This window comes from Falco naumanni, chromosome 6 (genome assembly GCF_017639655.2).
Source record: "Falco naumanni isolate bFalNau1 chromosome 6, bFalNau1.pat, whole genome shotgun sequence".
NCBI lineage: Eukaryota > Metazoa > Chordata > Aves > Falconiformes > Falconidae > Falco > Falco naumanni.
This window is the reverse complement of record NC_054059.1, coordinates 88,658,683-88,678,120: the sequence shown is the minus strand read 5'-3', so window position 1 is coordinate 88,678,120 and position 19,438 is coordinate 88,658,683. Positions and strand designations below refer to the sequence as shown.

The 19,438-nt window shown below is 45.8% G+C and overlaps 1 protein-coding gene across 5 annotated transcripts in view; it reads left to right on the top strand.

The window, feature by feature from the left end:
* Window positions 1–19,438, top strand: part of MEIS1 (Meis homeobox 1) — a 110,280-nt gene that overhangs the window by 26,496 nt on the left and 64,346 nt on the right. For all 5 annotated transcript variants that reach the window (XM_040598460.1, XM_040598461.1, XM_040598458.1 and 2 more), the window contains one exon: window positions 1,558–1,669. In XM_040598460.1, the coding sequence (XP_040454394.1) occupies window positions 1,558–1,669 (112 nt within the window). The remainder of the gene's footprint in view (window positions 1–1,557; window positions 1,670–19,438) is intronic.

Sequence of the window (19,438 nt, the reverse complement as noted above, 5' to 3'; positions counted from 1 at the left end):
AGTTGTACAAACTGAAAATTTATGCATTAACTGTTTGCATTCTGAGCATGTGTTCCAGATTACCTCTTACAGCATTCTTTTGGTATGCTGGAGAATGCGTATTTGTAAAAAAAAAAAAAAAAAAAAAAAAAAAAAAAAAAAAAAAAGGCATTTCTTTCACAGCTCACCCATCATTCTTTCAATCACAGAATCACCAGATCAATTAGCACTTTTTATTTATCTTTTTTTAAGCAATATGCATAATAATTGGTTTAAAATATTCATGTGGTATTTTCTGGGCCTCGCTTTCCTTAATTGTAATCATGTATCATGGCTGTAACTGGGATTATAAAAAAAAATGGACGAGAGATTTCTCTTTTCTGGAAAAAAAAAAAGTTGAGCTTTTTCTAATCCTATTTATCTTCTGTCTCAGATTAGGCTTTTTTTTTTTTTTGTCTTAATTTTCCTTCTTTGTGTATGTGTGTGTGTGAAAAGTTCATCTGGATCGCCTTAAATCTCACTCGGCTACGTGTGAACGCTGGCTTAAGTGGCCACGGTTTAGTCTGTTGGTAGGTTTATTAAAAAGCTGGCAGTATCAGTCAATTTTAATGGTATACAGACCCGGCTCAGGTTGTGGCGTGATTTAAATCCAATAGACTTACGTGTGTGCGTTGTAAACACGAGGGTTTTCTTTTCGGCAGTAATTTCCAGTGGGCGATATTGCTTCATGGTAAAGAAGAAACTATTCAATTATGCACAGAAGGCCGTGCAGGATGACCAGCAAGTCTCTGTGATGTTTTTAAAAGCTAGTACTAAAAGCTAATTAAAATCTTCTCTGGTGATAAAGGGAGACTTGGGAGGAGTGTTGCCACAATTGTTTTCCCTAAGAATTTAATTTACAGCCAATTTTTCCTATCTGAATGTTACTTTCAAATGCACCCAGTGATAAGAAGCAACATCTGTTTTCTGTTCAGTCGTACAAGGAGGCTCCGCATGGGGCTGAGTGTACACAGCCTATGTGAAGCCATTGTTATTCTCATTTCTTTTTTGTCCCCATGCCTGGTCCATTTGCCATATACCATCCGGCAAACAGCTGACACATCCTGGCTATTATGGACCCAGGCCTAATTGCCAGCAAAGTCTTTAAGCTCTTCCACGTCGGCCTCGTACGAGGGATGGGAGGCCTATATAAGTGGCGCTGCTCTCGACCACCGCTCTCATTCTGCCTTTGCCGAGTTAACAGGCTGTGATGCCAGAGGGTTTGCGGATGCTAAAAATATAGCTGGAGCCCAGTGCCAGCGATTCGCTCCCTGGCTCTCCTCCTGCTCCCCCTCGCCTTGCCGGGAATGTTTCTGTTTTCTGTGGTAATAAAGCTTGGGATTATTTAGATGGTAAACATATTCCAGAGTATATTGGTTTTGCTGGGGAGCGGCGATGCGGCTATCTGGAAAGGAGTGATGTGGGGGGTGTCTCTGCCAGCCTTTCCCGTGGGTCTGGGTACTGCTCCGCCAGGAGCATGCCAGCCAGGCGCTTCTTCCCCATCGCAGCTTTTAACTATTGGCTTTTTTGGCCCCACAGCCCTCCTGGAACAGAGACCACGATGACACGGCGTCAACGCGCTCCGGGGGAACCCCCGGGCCCTCCAGCGGGGGACACACATCGCACAGCGGGGACAACAGCAGTGAGCAAGGTAGGGACAGAGCCCTCACGCTTTCCTAGCTGGCGAGTGGGCACCGATGCACTCAGGGACCAGTTCCTCTCTTTCCGATGTTGACATGCGCTCGGGTACGAGGGGGTTTGTGCTGAGACAGGTCTCTCTTCCTTTTTTTTTTTTAACACTTTTTTTTCCACCTCCTCCTAGTAAAAGGGTTGGCATCTTTCTTTCTTCGACCCTGCCAGCAGGCACATGTTAGAGCAACATATGTACCAAATTTGCAGTATGCTTAATAAAAGTAAGCAATAAGAAGGTTGCTTTTTTTTCCCCCTTCATTCAAATGGGTTAAAAGATGAAATCTTGCAAGGGCAAATGTAATTAAAATTGCAGAAATGCATGCTAGTGTCTCAAAGATGCCATTGAAACTTTGCTGCGTATAAGGACGAGCTGTTAGCTGGCCCAGTTTACGAAATCCTGAGCAGTGCTTTTCTTTACTTTTTTTTTACTCAGTTCCAATTTACTTGTATGCAAAAATGTTTTGTTCGAGTGCCAGGCCAGAGTAACTGATTTAGCAGGATGGGTATGAAACCAGCTTGGTGCAACTGCGGTGGGACATGCTACAAGTCATTAGTGCTGTCTCAGAAGCTCCGAGGTCTAAAAAGCTGAAATTCTGGGTTTTTCTGAGAAGCTGCTTAAATGCTTCGCACTTTTTTCTGAAGAGACCAACTGCAGTGGATTTAGTGTTAATTTAATGCAATTAAAATTTAAAAAGGATCCTTAATCTGAATATAAAAGAGAGTGCTTTATTGAAGTTGACTCTGAACTCACAATAGGTATATACTTTTAAATCTGGTTTTATGATCATGTTTCATTCAAGTGCTGTTAGACAACAAAGGAATTGTGTTTCCAAAAAAAGGTTGAACAGTACTGATTAGCATTGCAAAGTCTGCATTTAACAAGATTAGATTTTAAACTAAACCAGTATATTTTAATTTTTTATACGCATGGACTTAACGTACGTGGTGAATAACATCTCTTTATAGAATTTTAAGTATTTGAGACACTTTATTGTTTAAAGAAAAGTTGCTGACTTCATCGCAAGTATAGCCTAGTAAAAATGGGGCCTGGAATAGTAAACTGTTGCAGAGCTGAGGCAGAAACTGGTAACCTTCTGACCTCTGACTTTTACTGGAAAATGATATGCAACATAAATTCAGGGGGCCTTTTTTCTTTCAAGTATGTATATGTACATATTCTAGCCGTGCTGTTCACAATGCGGTAGTTGAAGTGGTGTCAACGTGTTCATTAGAGCCCCTTGCTTTTGGAGCAAACTTGCAATCCACGGGTTTTGTAAGGGTGAAAAAGCTGCCGCAGAAATAGGTTAGAACCAAACCGCGGTGTTCGGAGGGGGTTTTTGTGCTCGGATAGGGCCGTGCTTTTAGACGGATGCGCGCGTTTGGGTGTGTATGTGCGTGGACAAAGCAGCGGCGCGGAGGCTGGTCAGCATGCTCCTAAACCTCATGGGCCCTTTGGAAATCGAGCTCCTCGCTTCCTGGTGTACTTGTAAAGATTTGTCAGGCTTCGTTTTCTTCCTAAATGTGGCATTTCGTTAGTCTGGAGCGCCAGTCGTACCTGATGTTTTATCATTGCCATCCTGGTTGGTTCCTAGCAAGGTGCATGCTGTAGCCTAGGTCAGGAAGGGTTTTCTAAAGTGACTTTAGAGCTTGAATCCTATTAAATATCCACAGGAAGACTTGTCAGCGACACTTTAGCGGGTTCGGAATCTTTTACCCAAGTCCCAGAGGCTGGAATTGCTGCCAGCACTTGCTAGATGCATTTCGTGATGAAGGCTCGCTGCATTAAAACTTTAGGAAAGAGTGAAAAAGAGTGGGAATTTGCTAACTGGTGCTCTCAGGCCAAGTTTGGAAAAGGAGTTTTGGAAAGGAGACCCTGTCCAGGGGCAATCTGTTACTGAGACTGGCCTTCAGGCTTCTGGCCACCTATGGAAATGGCTTTTTTTTTGCGGAACGGGGCTGTGGGAGGGGTAGCGGTGGTCTCGTCGATCTTTACGTCTTGTTTGCTCAGAGTCCTCTGAAGGTTGAGATCGTGGGGGTATCTCATTTGTGTAAGCACACCCACGCCTGCATATTCACCTTGTGTATAAGAAGTTTGGGTTTAGTCTTCCTGTGGGGGGGGAAAGTCAAAAAACCCATGATCCTGAGTGACTGAAAGGGAAGAGGAAAAAAAGGTGGCCAATGCCCCACCTCTCCCCAGCTACATTTATGTTCAAAACACCGTGATCTGGAGGCTTTTCTTTTACAGCCTGATGTGAGGAGGGGCAACGCTGTGGTTAAACTGGCTTATTCGCCGCTGCTGGGTGCTTCTCCTGGCAGCAGAAGTCACCGGCATGGCCCTGCATGCGAAAGGCTGGGGACCCGGGTGTTCGTGCTTGCGAGCACAGGAGTTAACTCGAGATGCATGTGTTGCGTGACATATATTCAGTATATTATGGGCTTCCCTATTTTTAGGAGTTTGTAAAAGTTCCTTTTGGTTCCATCTGTCAAGAGCGCCTTTGCCGTTTAAAAAAAAAAATAAAAAAAAAAATGAAACAACGAAACAACAACAACAAATCTAATCAACAGAAATATAACCCTCTAAAAAGTGTCTATTTTTAGGTTGTTCCCACAACCTGCTTCCCTTGTCGGGGGAGGTAAAAGCGCCGCCTGGGCCACGTTTCCAACCTGGCTGAAGGTATCAGGAGGATGCGAGTGTGAGCTTTGCACTTTCAGAAGGGCACACGGGCTGGAAAAGCTTAAGGCCCTTAGCAAGAGTTTTCTCCCTTGGTCCTTAAGCCAGAATATTTTAAGGTCTATTTTTGGACTTTTGGGAAATTTTTCTTCTTTACCAGATTCATCGATAATCCTCACAAAGTGCTTTTTTAACCTATTTCTGTCCCGATGGACAACACACATCTAATTATTACCTTTGAACACAGGAGGAGAGACGCTCTTTCCTGCAAACCTTTTTTTAACATGTAAATTTATTTACTTAATAATGACTCCCAGCTGCTTCGATCTATTGTAGAAATCCATATTTAACTGCTAGGGAGCTGTTCTGGGGTCTCGTGCCACTGAACAGCGGGATATGTTATTGCAGAGCACGTTGACACAACCTCTTATAAAGGCGCGGCATTGTGTCATTGTAGGGGATAGTTATAGCACAGGAATGCAGAATAATATTATGGAAAAGTTTCATGGGCTCTTTTCCCATTGCTCTCAACTTAATCGTGAAGGGCCTTCGGAGGTCTGTCTCCGAATGGTGCCAAGAGATCTGAAGTTACACAGTGGAGAAATAACTTGCTAAATTCTATCGGGAAACAAAAGAGAAGCAAGTTCCCAGGTACGGGCAGGTGATGCTGAGCTCACGGCAGCCCTGTTTGCTCTTACTGCATATTTTAACTTTAAAAGATCCCTGTTTGGGGTATTAACAGATCCATTTCGTTTGTTTTTCAAATAGTCAGGTCAGGAGGATGCCGAACAAAGCCCTGGTACAGTCACTTTTAATCCAGAGTGAGGCTTTTTAATTCCCATGTTTAGCTCTCCTACACGGCTTAAAAGAAAAAGAGAAATAATCCATCAGCGTCTCCCATTTGTGTGTATCGTTTCTTTCCCATTTTTTGTGTGCGTGCCTCGGCCTGGGTTCAAAACATTTTTTTAACCTCCAAATAATTGTTGCTCTTTCAAGCCGGGAGTAGAAAGCGGCGATATTTCTTTATAAAAACGTATCAATGGCTGCAATGGTGGGGCGTTTTTTGGTTGGTTTTTTTTTTTTTTTTCCCAGGCTTTTGTAGGAGTTTGGGCAACCTATAGGCAAAAAGGCAATCGCGTTTATTATTGCTGGGAATCTCAAGGCGGCTGTTTGGAGGCAGCGAAGGCAGGCGGCAGAGCCGGGTGGAGGGGGAGAGAAGGGCCACATTATGTTCCAGATGACTGAGCAAGGATTTATATACCGGCTCGCTGCTTGCTTTTTTTTTTTTTTTTTTTTTTTTTTTAACATGGGAGCAGAAAAGTAATAAGAGTGGGGAGGCGAGGCATTTGCAGCGGTCAGATGGCCGGTGACTAATGGGGTAGGTGGGCAGGGGCCCGCGGATTGGGTGTCTTAATGAGCACATTTCGCACCGAGTTTGGGCTGCAGTTCCCCTTCACCTCTGCCCTTTATTGACCGAACTGACACTTCATTTTTCACATACTTCCAATTATGGCTGAGCTTAAGTGTTGCCCTGCCTCCTTTCTTTCTTGCCTATGGACGGCTCGAGAGCGGCTGAGGGAAGAGATTTTAATTTGAAAAACTACCATGGCAAGGCAGGTTTAGGGTGTAACCTGAAACTGCTGTCACTTTGCCGTTTCTCCGATAAAAACAAAAGTTTTAATGTTTCGTGTTTGGCGCTTCCCCCCCTCCCTGCCCGCCTTCTCCGTGGGGAGGTGCGGGATTGCTTTGGGGGCGGTTGGGTTGGCATGGGCTGTTCCCCTTGGGATAAATCCTTCCCGGCAGTGCAGGTGCTGGGGGTGGGAGTCAGCCCAGGGAAGAGGTAAACCCAGGTGGAAAGCAGTGCCGGGCTGGAACGAGGGCTCCTCGTTCCCTCTCAACGCAGCATCTCCTCCAGAGGCTCGGCGGCGTGATGCCTCGCGTTGGGGATGCCTCACCTGACGCTTGCCCTGTGACAAAGCAAGTCAGAACCGTGCCTGCACTCCCCAAGCCTTTGACCAGTGTGGATTTGTCATTTTGGTAATATTTCCTCCGTGAGTGCAGGTTTGCACATGGCCTGGCTCTGAGGCTTTGGGATGTGGCTGAAGATGATGCTGGAGGAGGCAGGTGTGGTGAAGGCACGGACAGATCTCCGGTCTGCAGCCACCCTGTTGCTATACGGGGAGAACTGTGGTTTATGTCCCACAGCCCGAGCCTGCGTGCATTTCCACATTTGCTTTTACACGCAGAATCCTTCCAGGACGGAAACCTCTGTTTGCTTTCGCAGGGCTTTGGGGCTTTCGGAGTGTGCGGTTTTCTGACTGAGTGGGAATTCTGTTGGAAATAGTCAGAACAGGTTGGGCTCGGATGGGGTGGCTGGGTTTAGGAACAAAATAGCTGCTGTTAGACCTTAGCTCCCCGGCAGTGCTGCTGGGTTTTGCAGCGTGGCTTTGGCTGCCGGCTGGGTCACGTGCAGTTGGGGTGAGTAATGAGCGGGCACGTCACCTGCATGCCAGTGGTGTTGCTTTGCATTGAAACACGTGGCAAGTATATTGACAATTATTTACACCCAAACACAGGCCCCTAAACCACAGAAGTATTTATCTCAAAAAAAAAAAAAAAAGAAAAGAAAAGAAAAAAAAAAAGTATGAAGTATTGCCTACTTTATTATGTAGCCCTCTAGCATAGTAATGGCATGGCATATTTTTACTATAATATGGTAATAAAAGACTATGTAAAAGGCAGACAAAGGTTCTGTCTTTTCACTAAGGTGACCCCTGTTACCAAGTAACTGCTTTACTTATGAGCTTATTAAAAACTCAAAAAAAAATGAGCTTTTCATACTTCACAGGCATTGATGTGAAAATGAGCTGTCCTGCGAGTAGTTTTCTTGATCATTTTTAGAACAATTGATTAGCCAAAGAGCCGCTGTCATTAGTTGACATTGACTGATAGCAATTTGTCACAAGCTCCGAAGGTCAGCCAGGCAGTGGAAGCTCTGGCTTGTCTTTGATTGACCTTTTCTGATGCCATTATCATGCGATCGGTTAGACTGGATGTGACCCTCGATTAGAAAAGACAGGGCATTAGTCAACAGGGGCTGCTCCTGGTATTTTTTCTGGCGCTTTATGTATTGTGAATCCCGAATTAAGCGTAATAGGCTTGTTTGGAAACGGAGCGGTATCAGTTTTCTTGCCGAGGCTCTGCCATCCCCTTTCTTTTTCTTGCTTTTCCATCAAGTGGGCAGCGCTCGGTCTGCTTTAAATCAGCGTGAGCACCTGTGCCCTCTTCCTTTGACATGAGATACGAGATTTAAAACAACCCCATATTTATCTGAAACTCTTCGTGTAGGTGCATATTCTTCAGCAGCAGCACCAGCATTAATTATTTTTATCTCCCCAGAATCATGTTTTATTTTTTAACAGTGATTGAGGAGTTGAGGATTATGCTCATAACAACACGATGTCAATTTATCATTCTGCTCTAAAGCCGGAGGGCGTGAAACTGTTTTTTTCCTCCTTATGGTTTGGGGTGGTTTTTTTGGTGGTTTTTTTTTTTTTTTTTTGAGTCTCATCAGCCCGATTCAGCTGTTAAAGTTAGATTTCAGCAGCATTAAGGCTCCGTGCCTCAGCTAGGCAGGGTTACGCTTCCAGTATGGTGCATGGGAGAGAGTCCTCGCTTGGAAGTGGGTGTCTGTCATGATTCGAGTATCAATCTATTCCTGGTGTCAGGATTTATTTTAATCGTTCACATTAGTTCCAAACGTCTGTTATTAACAGGCGTTTTTCTTTTCGCTTTGGCAAAGCTAGCTTAAATACTTATAAATGCTGCTTGTTTTGCCTAAATTGTGGGTAACATAGTCATAAACAAATTATTTTCCTCATAAAAAAACCTGCCTTCCTCCCATTTGCCTCTCAGGGAAACCCTGAATTTCTCCGTCTAAGCACCGACTTGTTTTTCAGGTCAGCCCCCAGAGATAATAAGCAGCTCCAAACCAGCACAACCATTTCAGCACGGTTTAATGCGACTTTCAGTCTTTGCTTAGGAGAAGCTTCCAGCTGGGAGGGGAGCAGGGAGGCGATCACGTCAGGAGGCAGATCCTGCAGGCTGAAGCTATTGCCATCGTTGGCAGAGCCAAAGGAGAGAAAAAGGCTTTGGGAACTGTTTACCTTTAAAGTGGCTATGGAAATACAAATATTCCTGACTTCTTGGCCCGCCTGTAATCAAGCAGCAAATTTCATGGGCTGGAGTCTTTTTTTTTTTTTTTCTTTTTTTTTTTTTTTCTTCTTTTTCTTTTTCTTGGCAAGTTTTTCTAAACTTAAAAATGTCTAGCCCGTTAAACATCTGTGTGGCTGTGTGCACGTCTATGTATACATAGACGTGTACATCAGGAGGTGGCCCTGGCCCTGACCTGAGCCGTGCAGGGTTTTTGCAGCCCCCAAAGTGTGTCTGCACAGCCCCGGGCGTCTTCCTGAGAACAAGATCTTGGATATGCTGAGGAACAGCAGTGGAAAATACCACGTTGTTAAATTGCCCCTTGGGCTGTTACCTAAAAACTCAGGTGCAGGGCTGAAGGGCATCTTGCATTCCTCCTTGGATGGAGCGGAGAGAGGTTTGGTGGCAAGTAGTTGTAGAAATACGTTTGGGGGTTTTGGTGTGTGAGATGCTCCTTTTTAGCAGTACCCGAGCCTTGTGTTTTGAAGATCGCTGATGGGATTTGATTTAGAAAAATTGTTGCTTAATTCTGGTGGGTTTCTCCCCCCCCCCCCCCACACACACATCCTGGGTGTGCTCCTTTGAGGTGTGGGGGCTCATTGAATGAGCTTTCCATATGGTCCCTACGTTTTTCATCTTGAAGGCACCAGCCCCTATGCCCCTTTGCCCCTCCAAGTCTTGGTGGCTTCAGCCAAGTCTCCTGATATCTGTTGCAGGCAGAGTGTGGCTTTCAGGCGGGCCTGGTTAACCTCTTTAAATTGGAGGTTTAGAAAGGAAAGTCGCGTTCCTGAGGTGGCCTCCGCTTTTGAGAAACTTTTTGTATGGCGATGAGGATAAACCTGTAAGCACGCAGTGTTTCTGGGTTAGCGATGCAACAGGGTGTGCCGTCGGGCTGCTTGGCGTAAACCGTGTTCCTGCCTCTCACGTGAAATGCTGGGAGGGGGAAAAAAAAAAGAAAGATGACTAACATTGGAAGAGAAGTCTTTAAAATAATGGCTTGCGTATGGAGGAGGTGGATTCTCGTCCCACAGTGCAAGAACTAGGGGTGGGTGTTCGTGGCACAGAAGTTTTCCAGAATGTTAGCAGGTTTAAAATGAACAAAAACGTTTTTCGTTTTGGGTTAAATTCATTGCTACAGTGTGCTGTGGAAGGGACAAAAAGAGATTAGACCAGTTCACAGAAAAATAGGTCCTTCTGTAGCTATTAAAAGCCCTGGTGCAGATGCAGCCGCTGGCTCAGGAAACTGCCCGAGTGCTGATTGTCAGAGCTGTGGCCCGGCCGCTTCTGTGCCACCCCCCTGTTCTATATGGTTTTCCTAAACACCCAGTATTGCTCCTGGGAGAGACCGACATGAGATCAAGCTACTCGGAGCGATCCCCTCTAGGTTTTATGTTAAAATAATTTTTTTAAATTCAATTCAGGAAATAAGATACTGGATTTTTTATTTATCCTTTCTTTTTTTTTTTTTTTATGGCTCTTTCTAATGCTGGCATGCTTTTGTTGGGAAGAAAGTAGACATAGTTTGTGTTTTCTTGCCCTTATTACCCCAGTGGTGGGAATGGTTTGATGCTATTCATCCAAATTTGACAGGTGATTGCTTCTGTAAACGAATGCACTCAAATCATAATTGTTGCAACAGAATTGTTTGATTACCTGGCGGTAGCCTCTTTCTCTCTGATAGCTTTTGGATCACCTGTTTGCTGAGAGCATTTGACAGTCCTCATGTTTATTACCCAATTGAATGTCAGTAGCAATTGCAGCTAAAGATAAACGAAAATGCAAGTACTTGTTGACCTTGACTTTTTTCCACAAGATATTGGACTTGATGGCTCTATTGCTGTTGAACTGATAAGAGTTATAAACAGTAGTTGAAGGAAAATGTTTTATTCCCAGAGGAAAATACCACGCTGCTGTGGGAAATGGCATCTGACTAGCGCTCTTTGCCAAATTTGCTTGGTTCACCTTCATTTAGGCTGTGGGAAAATAAAATACAAATTTTCCCTTTTATGACTTTAATATCTCTGCAAACATGAATTCCTGCGCTCTTTGTAAAGTTTTGTTGGCAGACTGCGCCCATAACATACAGCGAGCACGAGACCTCGCCGTGTTTTATGATGTGCTGTAATGAGGATTCTCAATTCTTCCTCATTTTCGGGCTGATTTGATAATTACAGGGAGGGAGCAGAGCTTTCTTCTCCTATTCCATGGGAAGTCTAATATGCCTGTAACCCGCGAAGGCTGGGAAATGCCTGGCTGCAGGTGCGCGTTGCCAGAGCGGGGCTGTGCCGGTGGGGGGGGCAGCTTGGGGATGAAGGCAAAGTGATGCCAGGGACAAGGGGATGGTCTTTCACCGGTTGCTTTTTTTCGGGAAGGGCCCCTCATGGGTTCCCTTGCAGTTTTTTGGGAGGAGGGGGCCAGTTTCATGTTGCCCAGCCCAGCTGCATTTGGGGGATGGGAGGAATGAGCCTCCTGCCCCAGCAGATCTTGCTGCTATAACCCCCCCTTTTTTAAATACACACACACACACACACACACACACACACACACACACACACGTATTTATCTATATTTCTTCTTAATTTCTAATCCTGCTCCAATATGAAAGCTGAAAGGAAGATTTCGGTGGGAATGGGAACAGGCAATAGGCTTTGAGATCTTCCAGGCTGCAAGTCATTGTATAAACATGACGCGGAAAGAGCGCAAAAGACAGTGGAATTAACATTGTTTAAAAACATAAGTCCTTCTTGTCTCAGCAACCGCTCTGATAAATTCCATACAGTATTGTAGGAGCTTGTTGAAGCACTGAAATGCAGGATTAAGCAATGCTGCAACAGTTAGCAGAGTCAGACTAGTAATCTTATTGCATTGTATGGGTTTTTTTAGGTAAGATTAAGCCGGCATTACATTGGACATTTGTGGGCGAGGGGGCATTCTTCAAAGGATTAATTAATAGGATCAACGCTGTGAGATGCTGACATCGTTTTTTTTCTAAGCACATTGATGCACAGGGGCTTTTATTTTTTTTTACTTCGTTTTTAAATTCATGAATGAGATGGGGACCTTCTCTGGGTGATTGGGGTGGCCCCTGCGGCTTTTAGTGGTGGTGGAGCCACCTGTCACCGCATAATTCATCGGGGACTGCTTCTCGCTGGCCTGGTGACCCACTAGTCGGTGCCATGTGAAATACCAGAGGGAGAGGCCCCAGGTCTCTTGTCCCCGAGGATTGCAGGGCTGTGACTAAGCAAATGCCTGGCGCTGCTTGAATGAGGGTGTCGCTGGTAAAACCTGCTGCCTCCCTGGCTCGGGGCTGCTCCGTGGAGCCTTCGCGCCTCGCGTTCGGCACGCTGAGCCTGGTGCTGGGAGGGCTGGGGGTGTGGGGAGGGACATGGGAGAGCCTGGCCGGACCCGTGCCATGGGAGCAGGGTCCCATGGGGGCAAGGTCCCCAGGGCCCTGGGCCACCTGCTGGCACTCTGTGGGTTGGGAGCCTCCCCATCACCGGGTGGTATCGCTGGCATCTAATGGCCATGGATGACACCTATGTCTATATTTATTTATATATTTTCTCTTATTGTCTTCCTCACGAGTGTTGAAAATCTCATGTTTGAGTTTTGCACATGCACGTGCACAGAGTTTGCAGGCAGGTTTTTGTGGTTGCTCTTTGCAGAAGCATAACGTGGAGGTGTCAGGAAGGAGAAATGTCATCTAAATAAATAAAAGTGTAGCCGGGGCAGCCTTTTCAACTACTTAAGTCCTAAGTCCTTAGTTTATCTGTGACTGATCCTGTGCCACCAGAGAGTGATGGACCTTGCAGCCCTGATGCTGTCTATCTTCTCAGGGCTGTAAATTCATCTTTTGCAGAAGGGCGGGAGAACACCTGCGGGGAGGCAGCAGTTACATCCTCAGGAAAGAGCTAAAGGGGGTAGACGTAACCTGACTGATTCTTAATTCTTCCCCTGGTGCTCTGAATAGCAGTTCGTGTCACATGGATGCATGCTAAATATATTCTGGAGTCTGTAGCGTCCCGATGGACTTCGAAGAAGGCATATCTTAGCTCCCTCTGGTCAGCAAGTGAAGGTCATGGAAGCGAGTCTGGTGGGGTGGAGAACCTTTTGTTGCTGTCGTTGTTGTGCCAAGAGGATCTCCTCCCTCCCTGGTGCAGCACGGAGGGAGAAACTCCACCGTTACATAGCACAGGCCCTTCGGCACTGCCTGCCTTCCTAAAGCAGGGGGAGGAGATCGTACGGTCAGGATGAACGGAACTGCTTGAAGTAAAGCGTTTAAACTTGTGTTTTAAGTTTCTTTCAGGGCACTGTAACGTCAGGGTGTAGCAGCCTCTTGCTGCAGAGTAGGGGATAAGATGCAGGCAGATGGCAAGGGGTGGAAAAGAGGGGACAAAGTGAGGTTGGAAGGTTACTGTGCTCCTCCCTTCCCCACTGAGTAAAGCATCTCCTATTTATCCTCTCCCATCCCTGGCTGTGACAGCGAGGATGCCCTCGCAGAGGATTTGGCACAGGATTCTGTCCATTGCCTTTTTTCCGTATCTGGAGTAACCCGTGCAAACCCTGTGTGAGGCTGGCAAGGGTAGTGGGGATTTTAATTCCGTATAACCGTCGTACGGGCTGGGCGCCACCTTGTAGTTTTGCGATGGGCTGTAGGTAAAGCAGAGGGCTGTCCTGTCACTTGACTTGAATGTCGGCGGACAAATATTTGTAGTTCATGTGTGTGTTCGTTCATATACTTGCTTAGATGTGACTGCCTCCCACTATTATACATTTTTATTCTGTGACCTTGGCAGGAAAGGTGGTAAAACAGCCACCCTTGTGAAGTACAAGGCTTTTTCAGGACCTTTGGTATTTCCTTTACAAAGAACGTTGTGCGAAGTTCCTTGGCGCTACAGCTACAAGAAACCAATTAGCAAGCGGTGCTGAGGTTGGTGTCTCGCCATGTAGTTAATCCAGCTGCAAAAATCCCTGAGGTGTCCGTAAGTCACCAGGTTGAACAGCAGAGCGGTGAGCAGAGGGGGCTGGCATAGCACGTCGGCAGGGGGTGCAGGGTCCGTCACTTAGTTTGAGCCAAGGGAAGTTGGCGACTTAGTTTAATTTCGTCCCAGGAAAGTTGGTGACTTGGTTGAATTTCATCCCGATAAAGTAACCAGCTAATGGTCTGCGGGAGCGCCGGCCATCACAAGAGGAGCACGTAATGACGTGGGTGTATCAGCTCTTCGCGATTAATTGTATCAGATCGCTGAAAAGCAGGATATGCACAATTATGCAGTTTTGCAGCATGGCTTTCTGTATACAGTATTTTAATATAAATTAGAATTGCCTCACACAGATTAATTGAAATTCTATGTGTTGCAAATACACAAATTTTATTTACTGTTGCAGTTGGTGTGGGTGAAACACAGTATTGAACTTAAAAGTGCCTCTCAAGTTGATAAATGCCAGCTTGATACTAAGCATATTAATACCCAGTTAAAATTAGCAATCAATTTACTTGACTATTGGAGGTTAGCCAGGGATGGATCTGAAGTTGTATTAGGTATATCGTACTGGTCTGAATACATCATACACTGTTGCAAAAGCATTGTGCTAATTTTAGCTTACAAAGAGGATGAAGATAAACTGCCTGCTGCTAGTTTGCCATATGCTATCCTGGTGATAATATTCAAGTAGAAAATATTCTGCGGAGAGTCTTATTGTTTCAGTAAAAGAAAAGTGGAAAAGAGTTAAGCAAATTTCTGCTCCATAGATGTCTACGAAATAATGAAATAAAACAAATCTCAAATGCTGCTAGATGAGATCTGTGAAATTTGTTTTGGGTTTATTGGCTTTCATGGGAGTCAACAATTTGTTTTAGTATATATTTGATCCAATTGTATCCATTTCTCGCATGTAAATCTTAAAATCAATCTAAATAAAAATCGATCTTCGTTCTGGTAGGCAAAAATATAGTCCGAGTTGCTCCTAACTAGTTAAGCCTCCCATCCTTCAAGTTTAGTACGGGAATGAAGTCGCTCCGCTGAGTTGATTTTTCGGGAGCTTCTCCTTTTGCTTTGTTTATTTAAAACCACAAAACATGGTCCAGCTTCCACCCAGGGAGGCTTTTGCTTCTGTAGCTTCCCCCAGCAGCATTTGCACCCGCGGCCAGGAGAGGGGTGCATGGGGTGGGGGTGCCCCGCGCCCCCCGGGCTGCAGAGGGCTGGGGGCAGCTCTGGAGGGCTGGGGGGAGCTCTGCATTAGCAAGTGGTGAAAAGCTTGACCTTCGAGTGACCCAGGTCAAGCAACCCCCCTGCCGGAGTGTCCCATTTGGACACGGATACCTGTGGGGTGAGGGAGGAGATAAAGGAAGGGGGAGGGAGATAAAGTAATCCCATTGACCTGGGAACTTCTCAGATATTACAAGCGAGGGAACAGCAGGAATAATAAAAGAGTGACAATATTTGCCTGCCCCCCCCCTTCCCCCTCCCCCGTATCTGTGTAATGTCATTTCCAAAGGACTGGAGTAGATAATAGCAAATGTGCTTTCAAGAATCAGATCAATCTCTTGAAGTGATGGGGAAGGCTGGATGCTCTGATCTGGCGGGTGCTGGGGAGTGTAATACAACCCTGTCGTGGCAGAGAGAATTGTATAAATGGACAAAGATCCACTGATTACATCTTTTGCTAAAGTGTTAAGTAAAAGACCTGGCTATAAGAGATGGCGGGTCTACTATTGTCCCGTCTTCCAACTTGTTTTTATAGGGGTTTTCACAGGAACAAATACCAATTACCAAAATAAAAGCAAGCGGGGTGGCCGCTCTGTATCATGGTGGGACACATGCTACCGAGTCAGCGTGGGCAGGAAGCTCGGCAGGTCTGTCCCCTGCCATGGCCATTGCATCTTTATCTCTCCGGTTCATTGTTCGCCACTGAGTGCTTGAAATTCCAGTTTCCAAGTAAAAGCTTCCTGTTTCTCGCATTTACATTCAGTTTGGTAAGACATAAATTTAGCCTAGCTATCAAGGAGGGCTTTTTTTTTTTCCCTCCCCTCCCCCAACCCCCCGCCCAAGGAAGGCAAAATAGGAAGAAAACATTAATTCTGATTTGATGATAAGAGGTAGAATTTTGCATTTTCCCAGATCCTCAGTGGCAGGAAGCGTGAGGTTGTATCCTCATGATAAGGTGATGGATGGGAGCTAAATTCAGCCTTTCCATCCTGAGTAATTTTAGAAGAGGCCCTGAAGTCCAGGTCTTGTTTAGAAAGAGAGACGGGCATGTTCAGCCAGAGGTTCCTTGCCACAGCCTCGCTGCTTGTAAGTTTTGACTGTTCTGTGCAGTATCCAAAACTAACATCGTGCATATTCTTGTAGTCATCTCAATCCTCAATTTTCCCCTGGAGAGTCTCTGTTTCTCTCCATTGACTGTGGAGGGACTCGGGGACAACTGATCGCCTCGCTCAGACGCTCAGCTTGGTGGCCTGACTCGCACGCTTGGAGCAAGGAAGGGTGAATCTGTGCTGCAGCTTGTCTTTTCTTTAGGAAGGGAATGTTTGCTCCGTGTGGAGGAGCAGAATAAAGCATTTTGTACTGCTGAAGGCTGGGGGAGCGGGCTGGGCGTTGCGTGGGTGGGTGAGGCCGGTTCTCTTCAGCTCCTGAATGCACTGGCTGGAGCATCTCATGGCACTTGTTGGCTTTGCTGACCTGTGTTGGTCATCTCAAATGTTAAAAGGCTTGGCATCCACAGGAAAAGATATATATGTGTATATGCGTATATATATATATATATTTATATATTTTTTATTAGTTATGGAAGGGCATTGCCTGTATTCTGAAATGTTAAAAAGCTTGGCATTCATAGAAAAAGATATATGTGTGTATATACATACATATTATCATTTTTTTAAATATTACTCATGGAGAGGCATTGCCTGTATTCTGAAACGTTAAAAAGCTTGGCATTCATAGAAAAAGATATATGTGTGTATATACGTACATATTATTATTTTTTTAAATATTACTCATGGAGAGGCAGCGCCTCTATTCTGAAATGTTCAAAAGCTTGGCATTCATAGAAAAAGATACGTGTGTGTATATACATACATATATCTATATATATTTTTTTAAATTATGATTTTTTTTTGACATTACTGTTGGTGGGGCAGTGCCCGTGTTCCCATGCCTTGCTCCCGGGAGGCCAGGTTTGAAGCTTTCTCTGCCAGGAGGTTCCTTGCTCCATCAGTGTGTGTGGGGGATGGGTGGAAGGTTTTCTCATGACTCTGGGAGCTGGGGACTTAGAGAGAAAAACGGGGCTTGAGGGACTTGGTAGCAGCGCTTTGCTCAGCTTCCAGCTAAGGAGCATTGAGGTCTTTCATGAGATGAGAGGCTCCGTGAGCGAAGCCTGGAAATGAAACCTGCTGCTGAGTTGGTGTGGTGGGAATGGCCACGCTCAAATCAACCCAGGGCTTGGCATTGCTGTGCCCTTCAGCAGCCGGCACTGCGGCTGTGGGACTGCTCTCCACGCACCGTCCTTGTCTGCTTTGGGGTGTAAAACCCGAGTTAAACCTATTTCCACTCCAGACTAACAAGATCCACGTTTGGTCCATGTAAGCGCAGTAATATGCACTCAAAAAGGCTCGTTTGTCCACTTTGGCTTGTAGTTGTACTCGTAGCGATCCCCCCTAGCAGACAAGGCGGAGGCAGAGGTTTAATAATTTTTATGTGGAATATCGAACTCTTCTTCCCATATTGAAGTCCACTTTGGATGCTGTCCTGAAAACCATCTCCAGACTGTGCACCATGACCCCGCTGCGCCCCAGACACATTAAATTCGGGGCTCGCTTCCTTGGGAGGGTGTGCGTGCAGAGCCCGGGGGTGCTGGCTCGCTGGTGCCGGGGGTCTGCAGGTGCGGGGGGGGTGGGGGGGGGGCAGGTTACTGGCCGCGGCAGTGCAGGCTTTCATTCAGCGCCTTGTCAGTGTGCCTTATCTGGGATCATGAGGGATGGCTCTCCAGGGTAAACCCTGGGAAAGGGAGCTGAGGGAGGTGCATCCAGGGATGCGCTGCTGGGGGCTTCCTCGCAAGCTGTTCTACTTGCCCCAAAAGAGCCCTAACCTGCAGAGATCCCTGCAGCACCCGGGAAGGCTGGGCTTTCCAGCGTGTTTGTTGACTGCTTTGAGATCTGAACCTCCTTATTTACAGCTCATGTCATCTTTGAGCTGATGCGTACGGCACCCGCTGTCCTGAGCCTTTCCTTGCATGCTCTTGCATGAGGCTCGTGTGCTACCTGGAAGGTGCAGAAAAGCCGCCTGGACTGCAGAGGGGTGAGTGTGAGGGACAGCCTCCGCGTGGTCCTACAGGCAAGAGCATATTGCCCACCCCAGGTCTGTTTTCCCTTGTTCAGGTCACTGCTGAGATCATATTCATTGCAAGTACGGCGGTTGTGCCCAACGCTTTTCCGTAGAAACTGTGAAATAAAGGATAGGTGAGAATGCTTTTTAGCTGAACTTTGAATGTCACCCGGCAAATGTAGATGAAAATTTCTGTCTTTTCTCATCTGCCTCAACCACAAATTGCAGGTGAAGCTGGTCAGGCAGTTAAAATTACTGACAAAACTCAAAGTTGCTTTGCATAGAAGACAGCGGTGTGATTAGCAATGGTTCAGAGGCTGGCATTGTTGGCGACTGTTCAGATAATTGGCAGATATTTGTGAAAGCATTTGCCAGTCTCAGGGGAATCACCAGCTTTGGCATCGGTGATTATAGCTCCAGCATTGCAATGGGAAAGGGTGTGGGTCTGGAGGCTTCCTTTTCTGCCTGAGAAGCCTCGGTGACCCAGTCCTAAGGCAGAGACGTTTGCCTCCAGGTTCTAAGTGGTCAACCATACCGCAAAAACGGATGAAGCAAGCCATTCACAAACAGTTGGAAAACTGCATTTCCATTCTGCTCAGCATGCAAGGAATCTATCAGAAGGGACTCATTCAGAGTGGTGGTGAGAACTGGAAGTGGTATTTACTAGGATTTATTTGGCTGTTGCAGGATAATTTGCATACAGGTTTGCAAGTATTTCCTTTTCTTTTTATGCATGTCAGAGCGTGTGCCTGTGTATATATTTTATAAAACTATCCTGATCTTCATCAACGTAGTCTGCTAATGCTTTGCCTGCCTTTATCAAGATGCAGCATGAAAGGACCACTCCGATTCATAATTTTAAGGGATGTTATTCTGACCTCAAAAATTGATACTTCCTTAGCCAATGCTAGAAAGCCCTTTCTGTGGTTTCAGTCCCCATTTCTGCAGCAATTAAGAATCAGGTGGCATCAGAATAACAACCGGTTTTAATAGCCACTTCAGCCACCTCCGTCACGGGGAGGAAGCGTGCAGGGCTTCTGCAGAGCCTCGGAGCTCTGCGGTATGACCTCAAGTGACCAGATGCAAAAACCAGTGCAACTCTTGAACAGAAAGGTCTGCATCATCCAAACTGTGCTGGCTCTTGTCCAAGAACACACTGTTTACCTGTTCCTCCCAAATTGGTCGGTTTTCTGCAAGGCTGAGATGTGATTTTCTTTTTTTTTCTTTTTTTTTTTTTTTTTTCTTTCTTAACTCGGTGCAACTTGGCTGGTTTTAGTGGAGCTGCTCTTCACTTGCATGTAGAAGTATGGTGGTGAGGATTGTGTTTTGGTGATCAAAGCTGAACAGAGCCACCATGGACCTATATATATTGCCCCTCTTTTTGTGTCTGAAGATATTTGTATATTCATCTGCAAATATGCAAGCTGACCGCTCCAATCAAAAGTGACAGATCTTCCCAGTTAACTCCAAAATGCCTCTTGCTGAAGGCAATCGATGTCTGAACACGTGTTGCCATGAG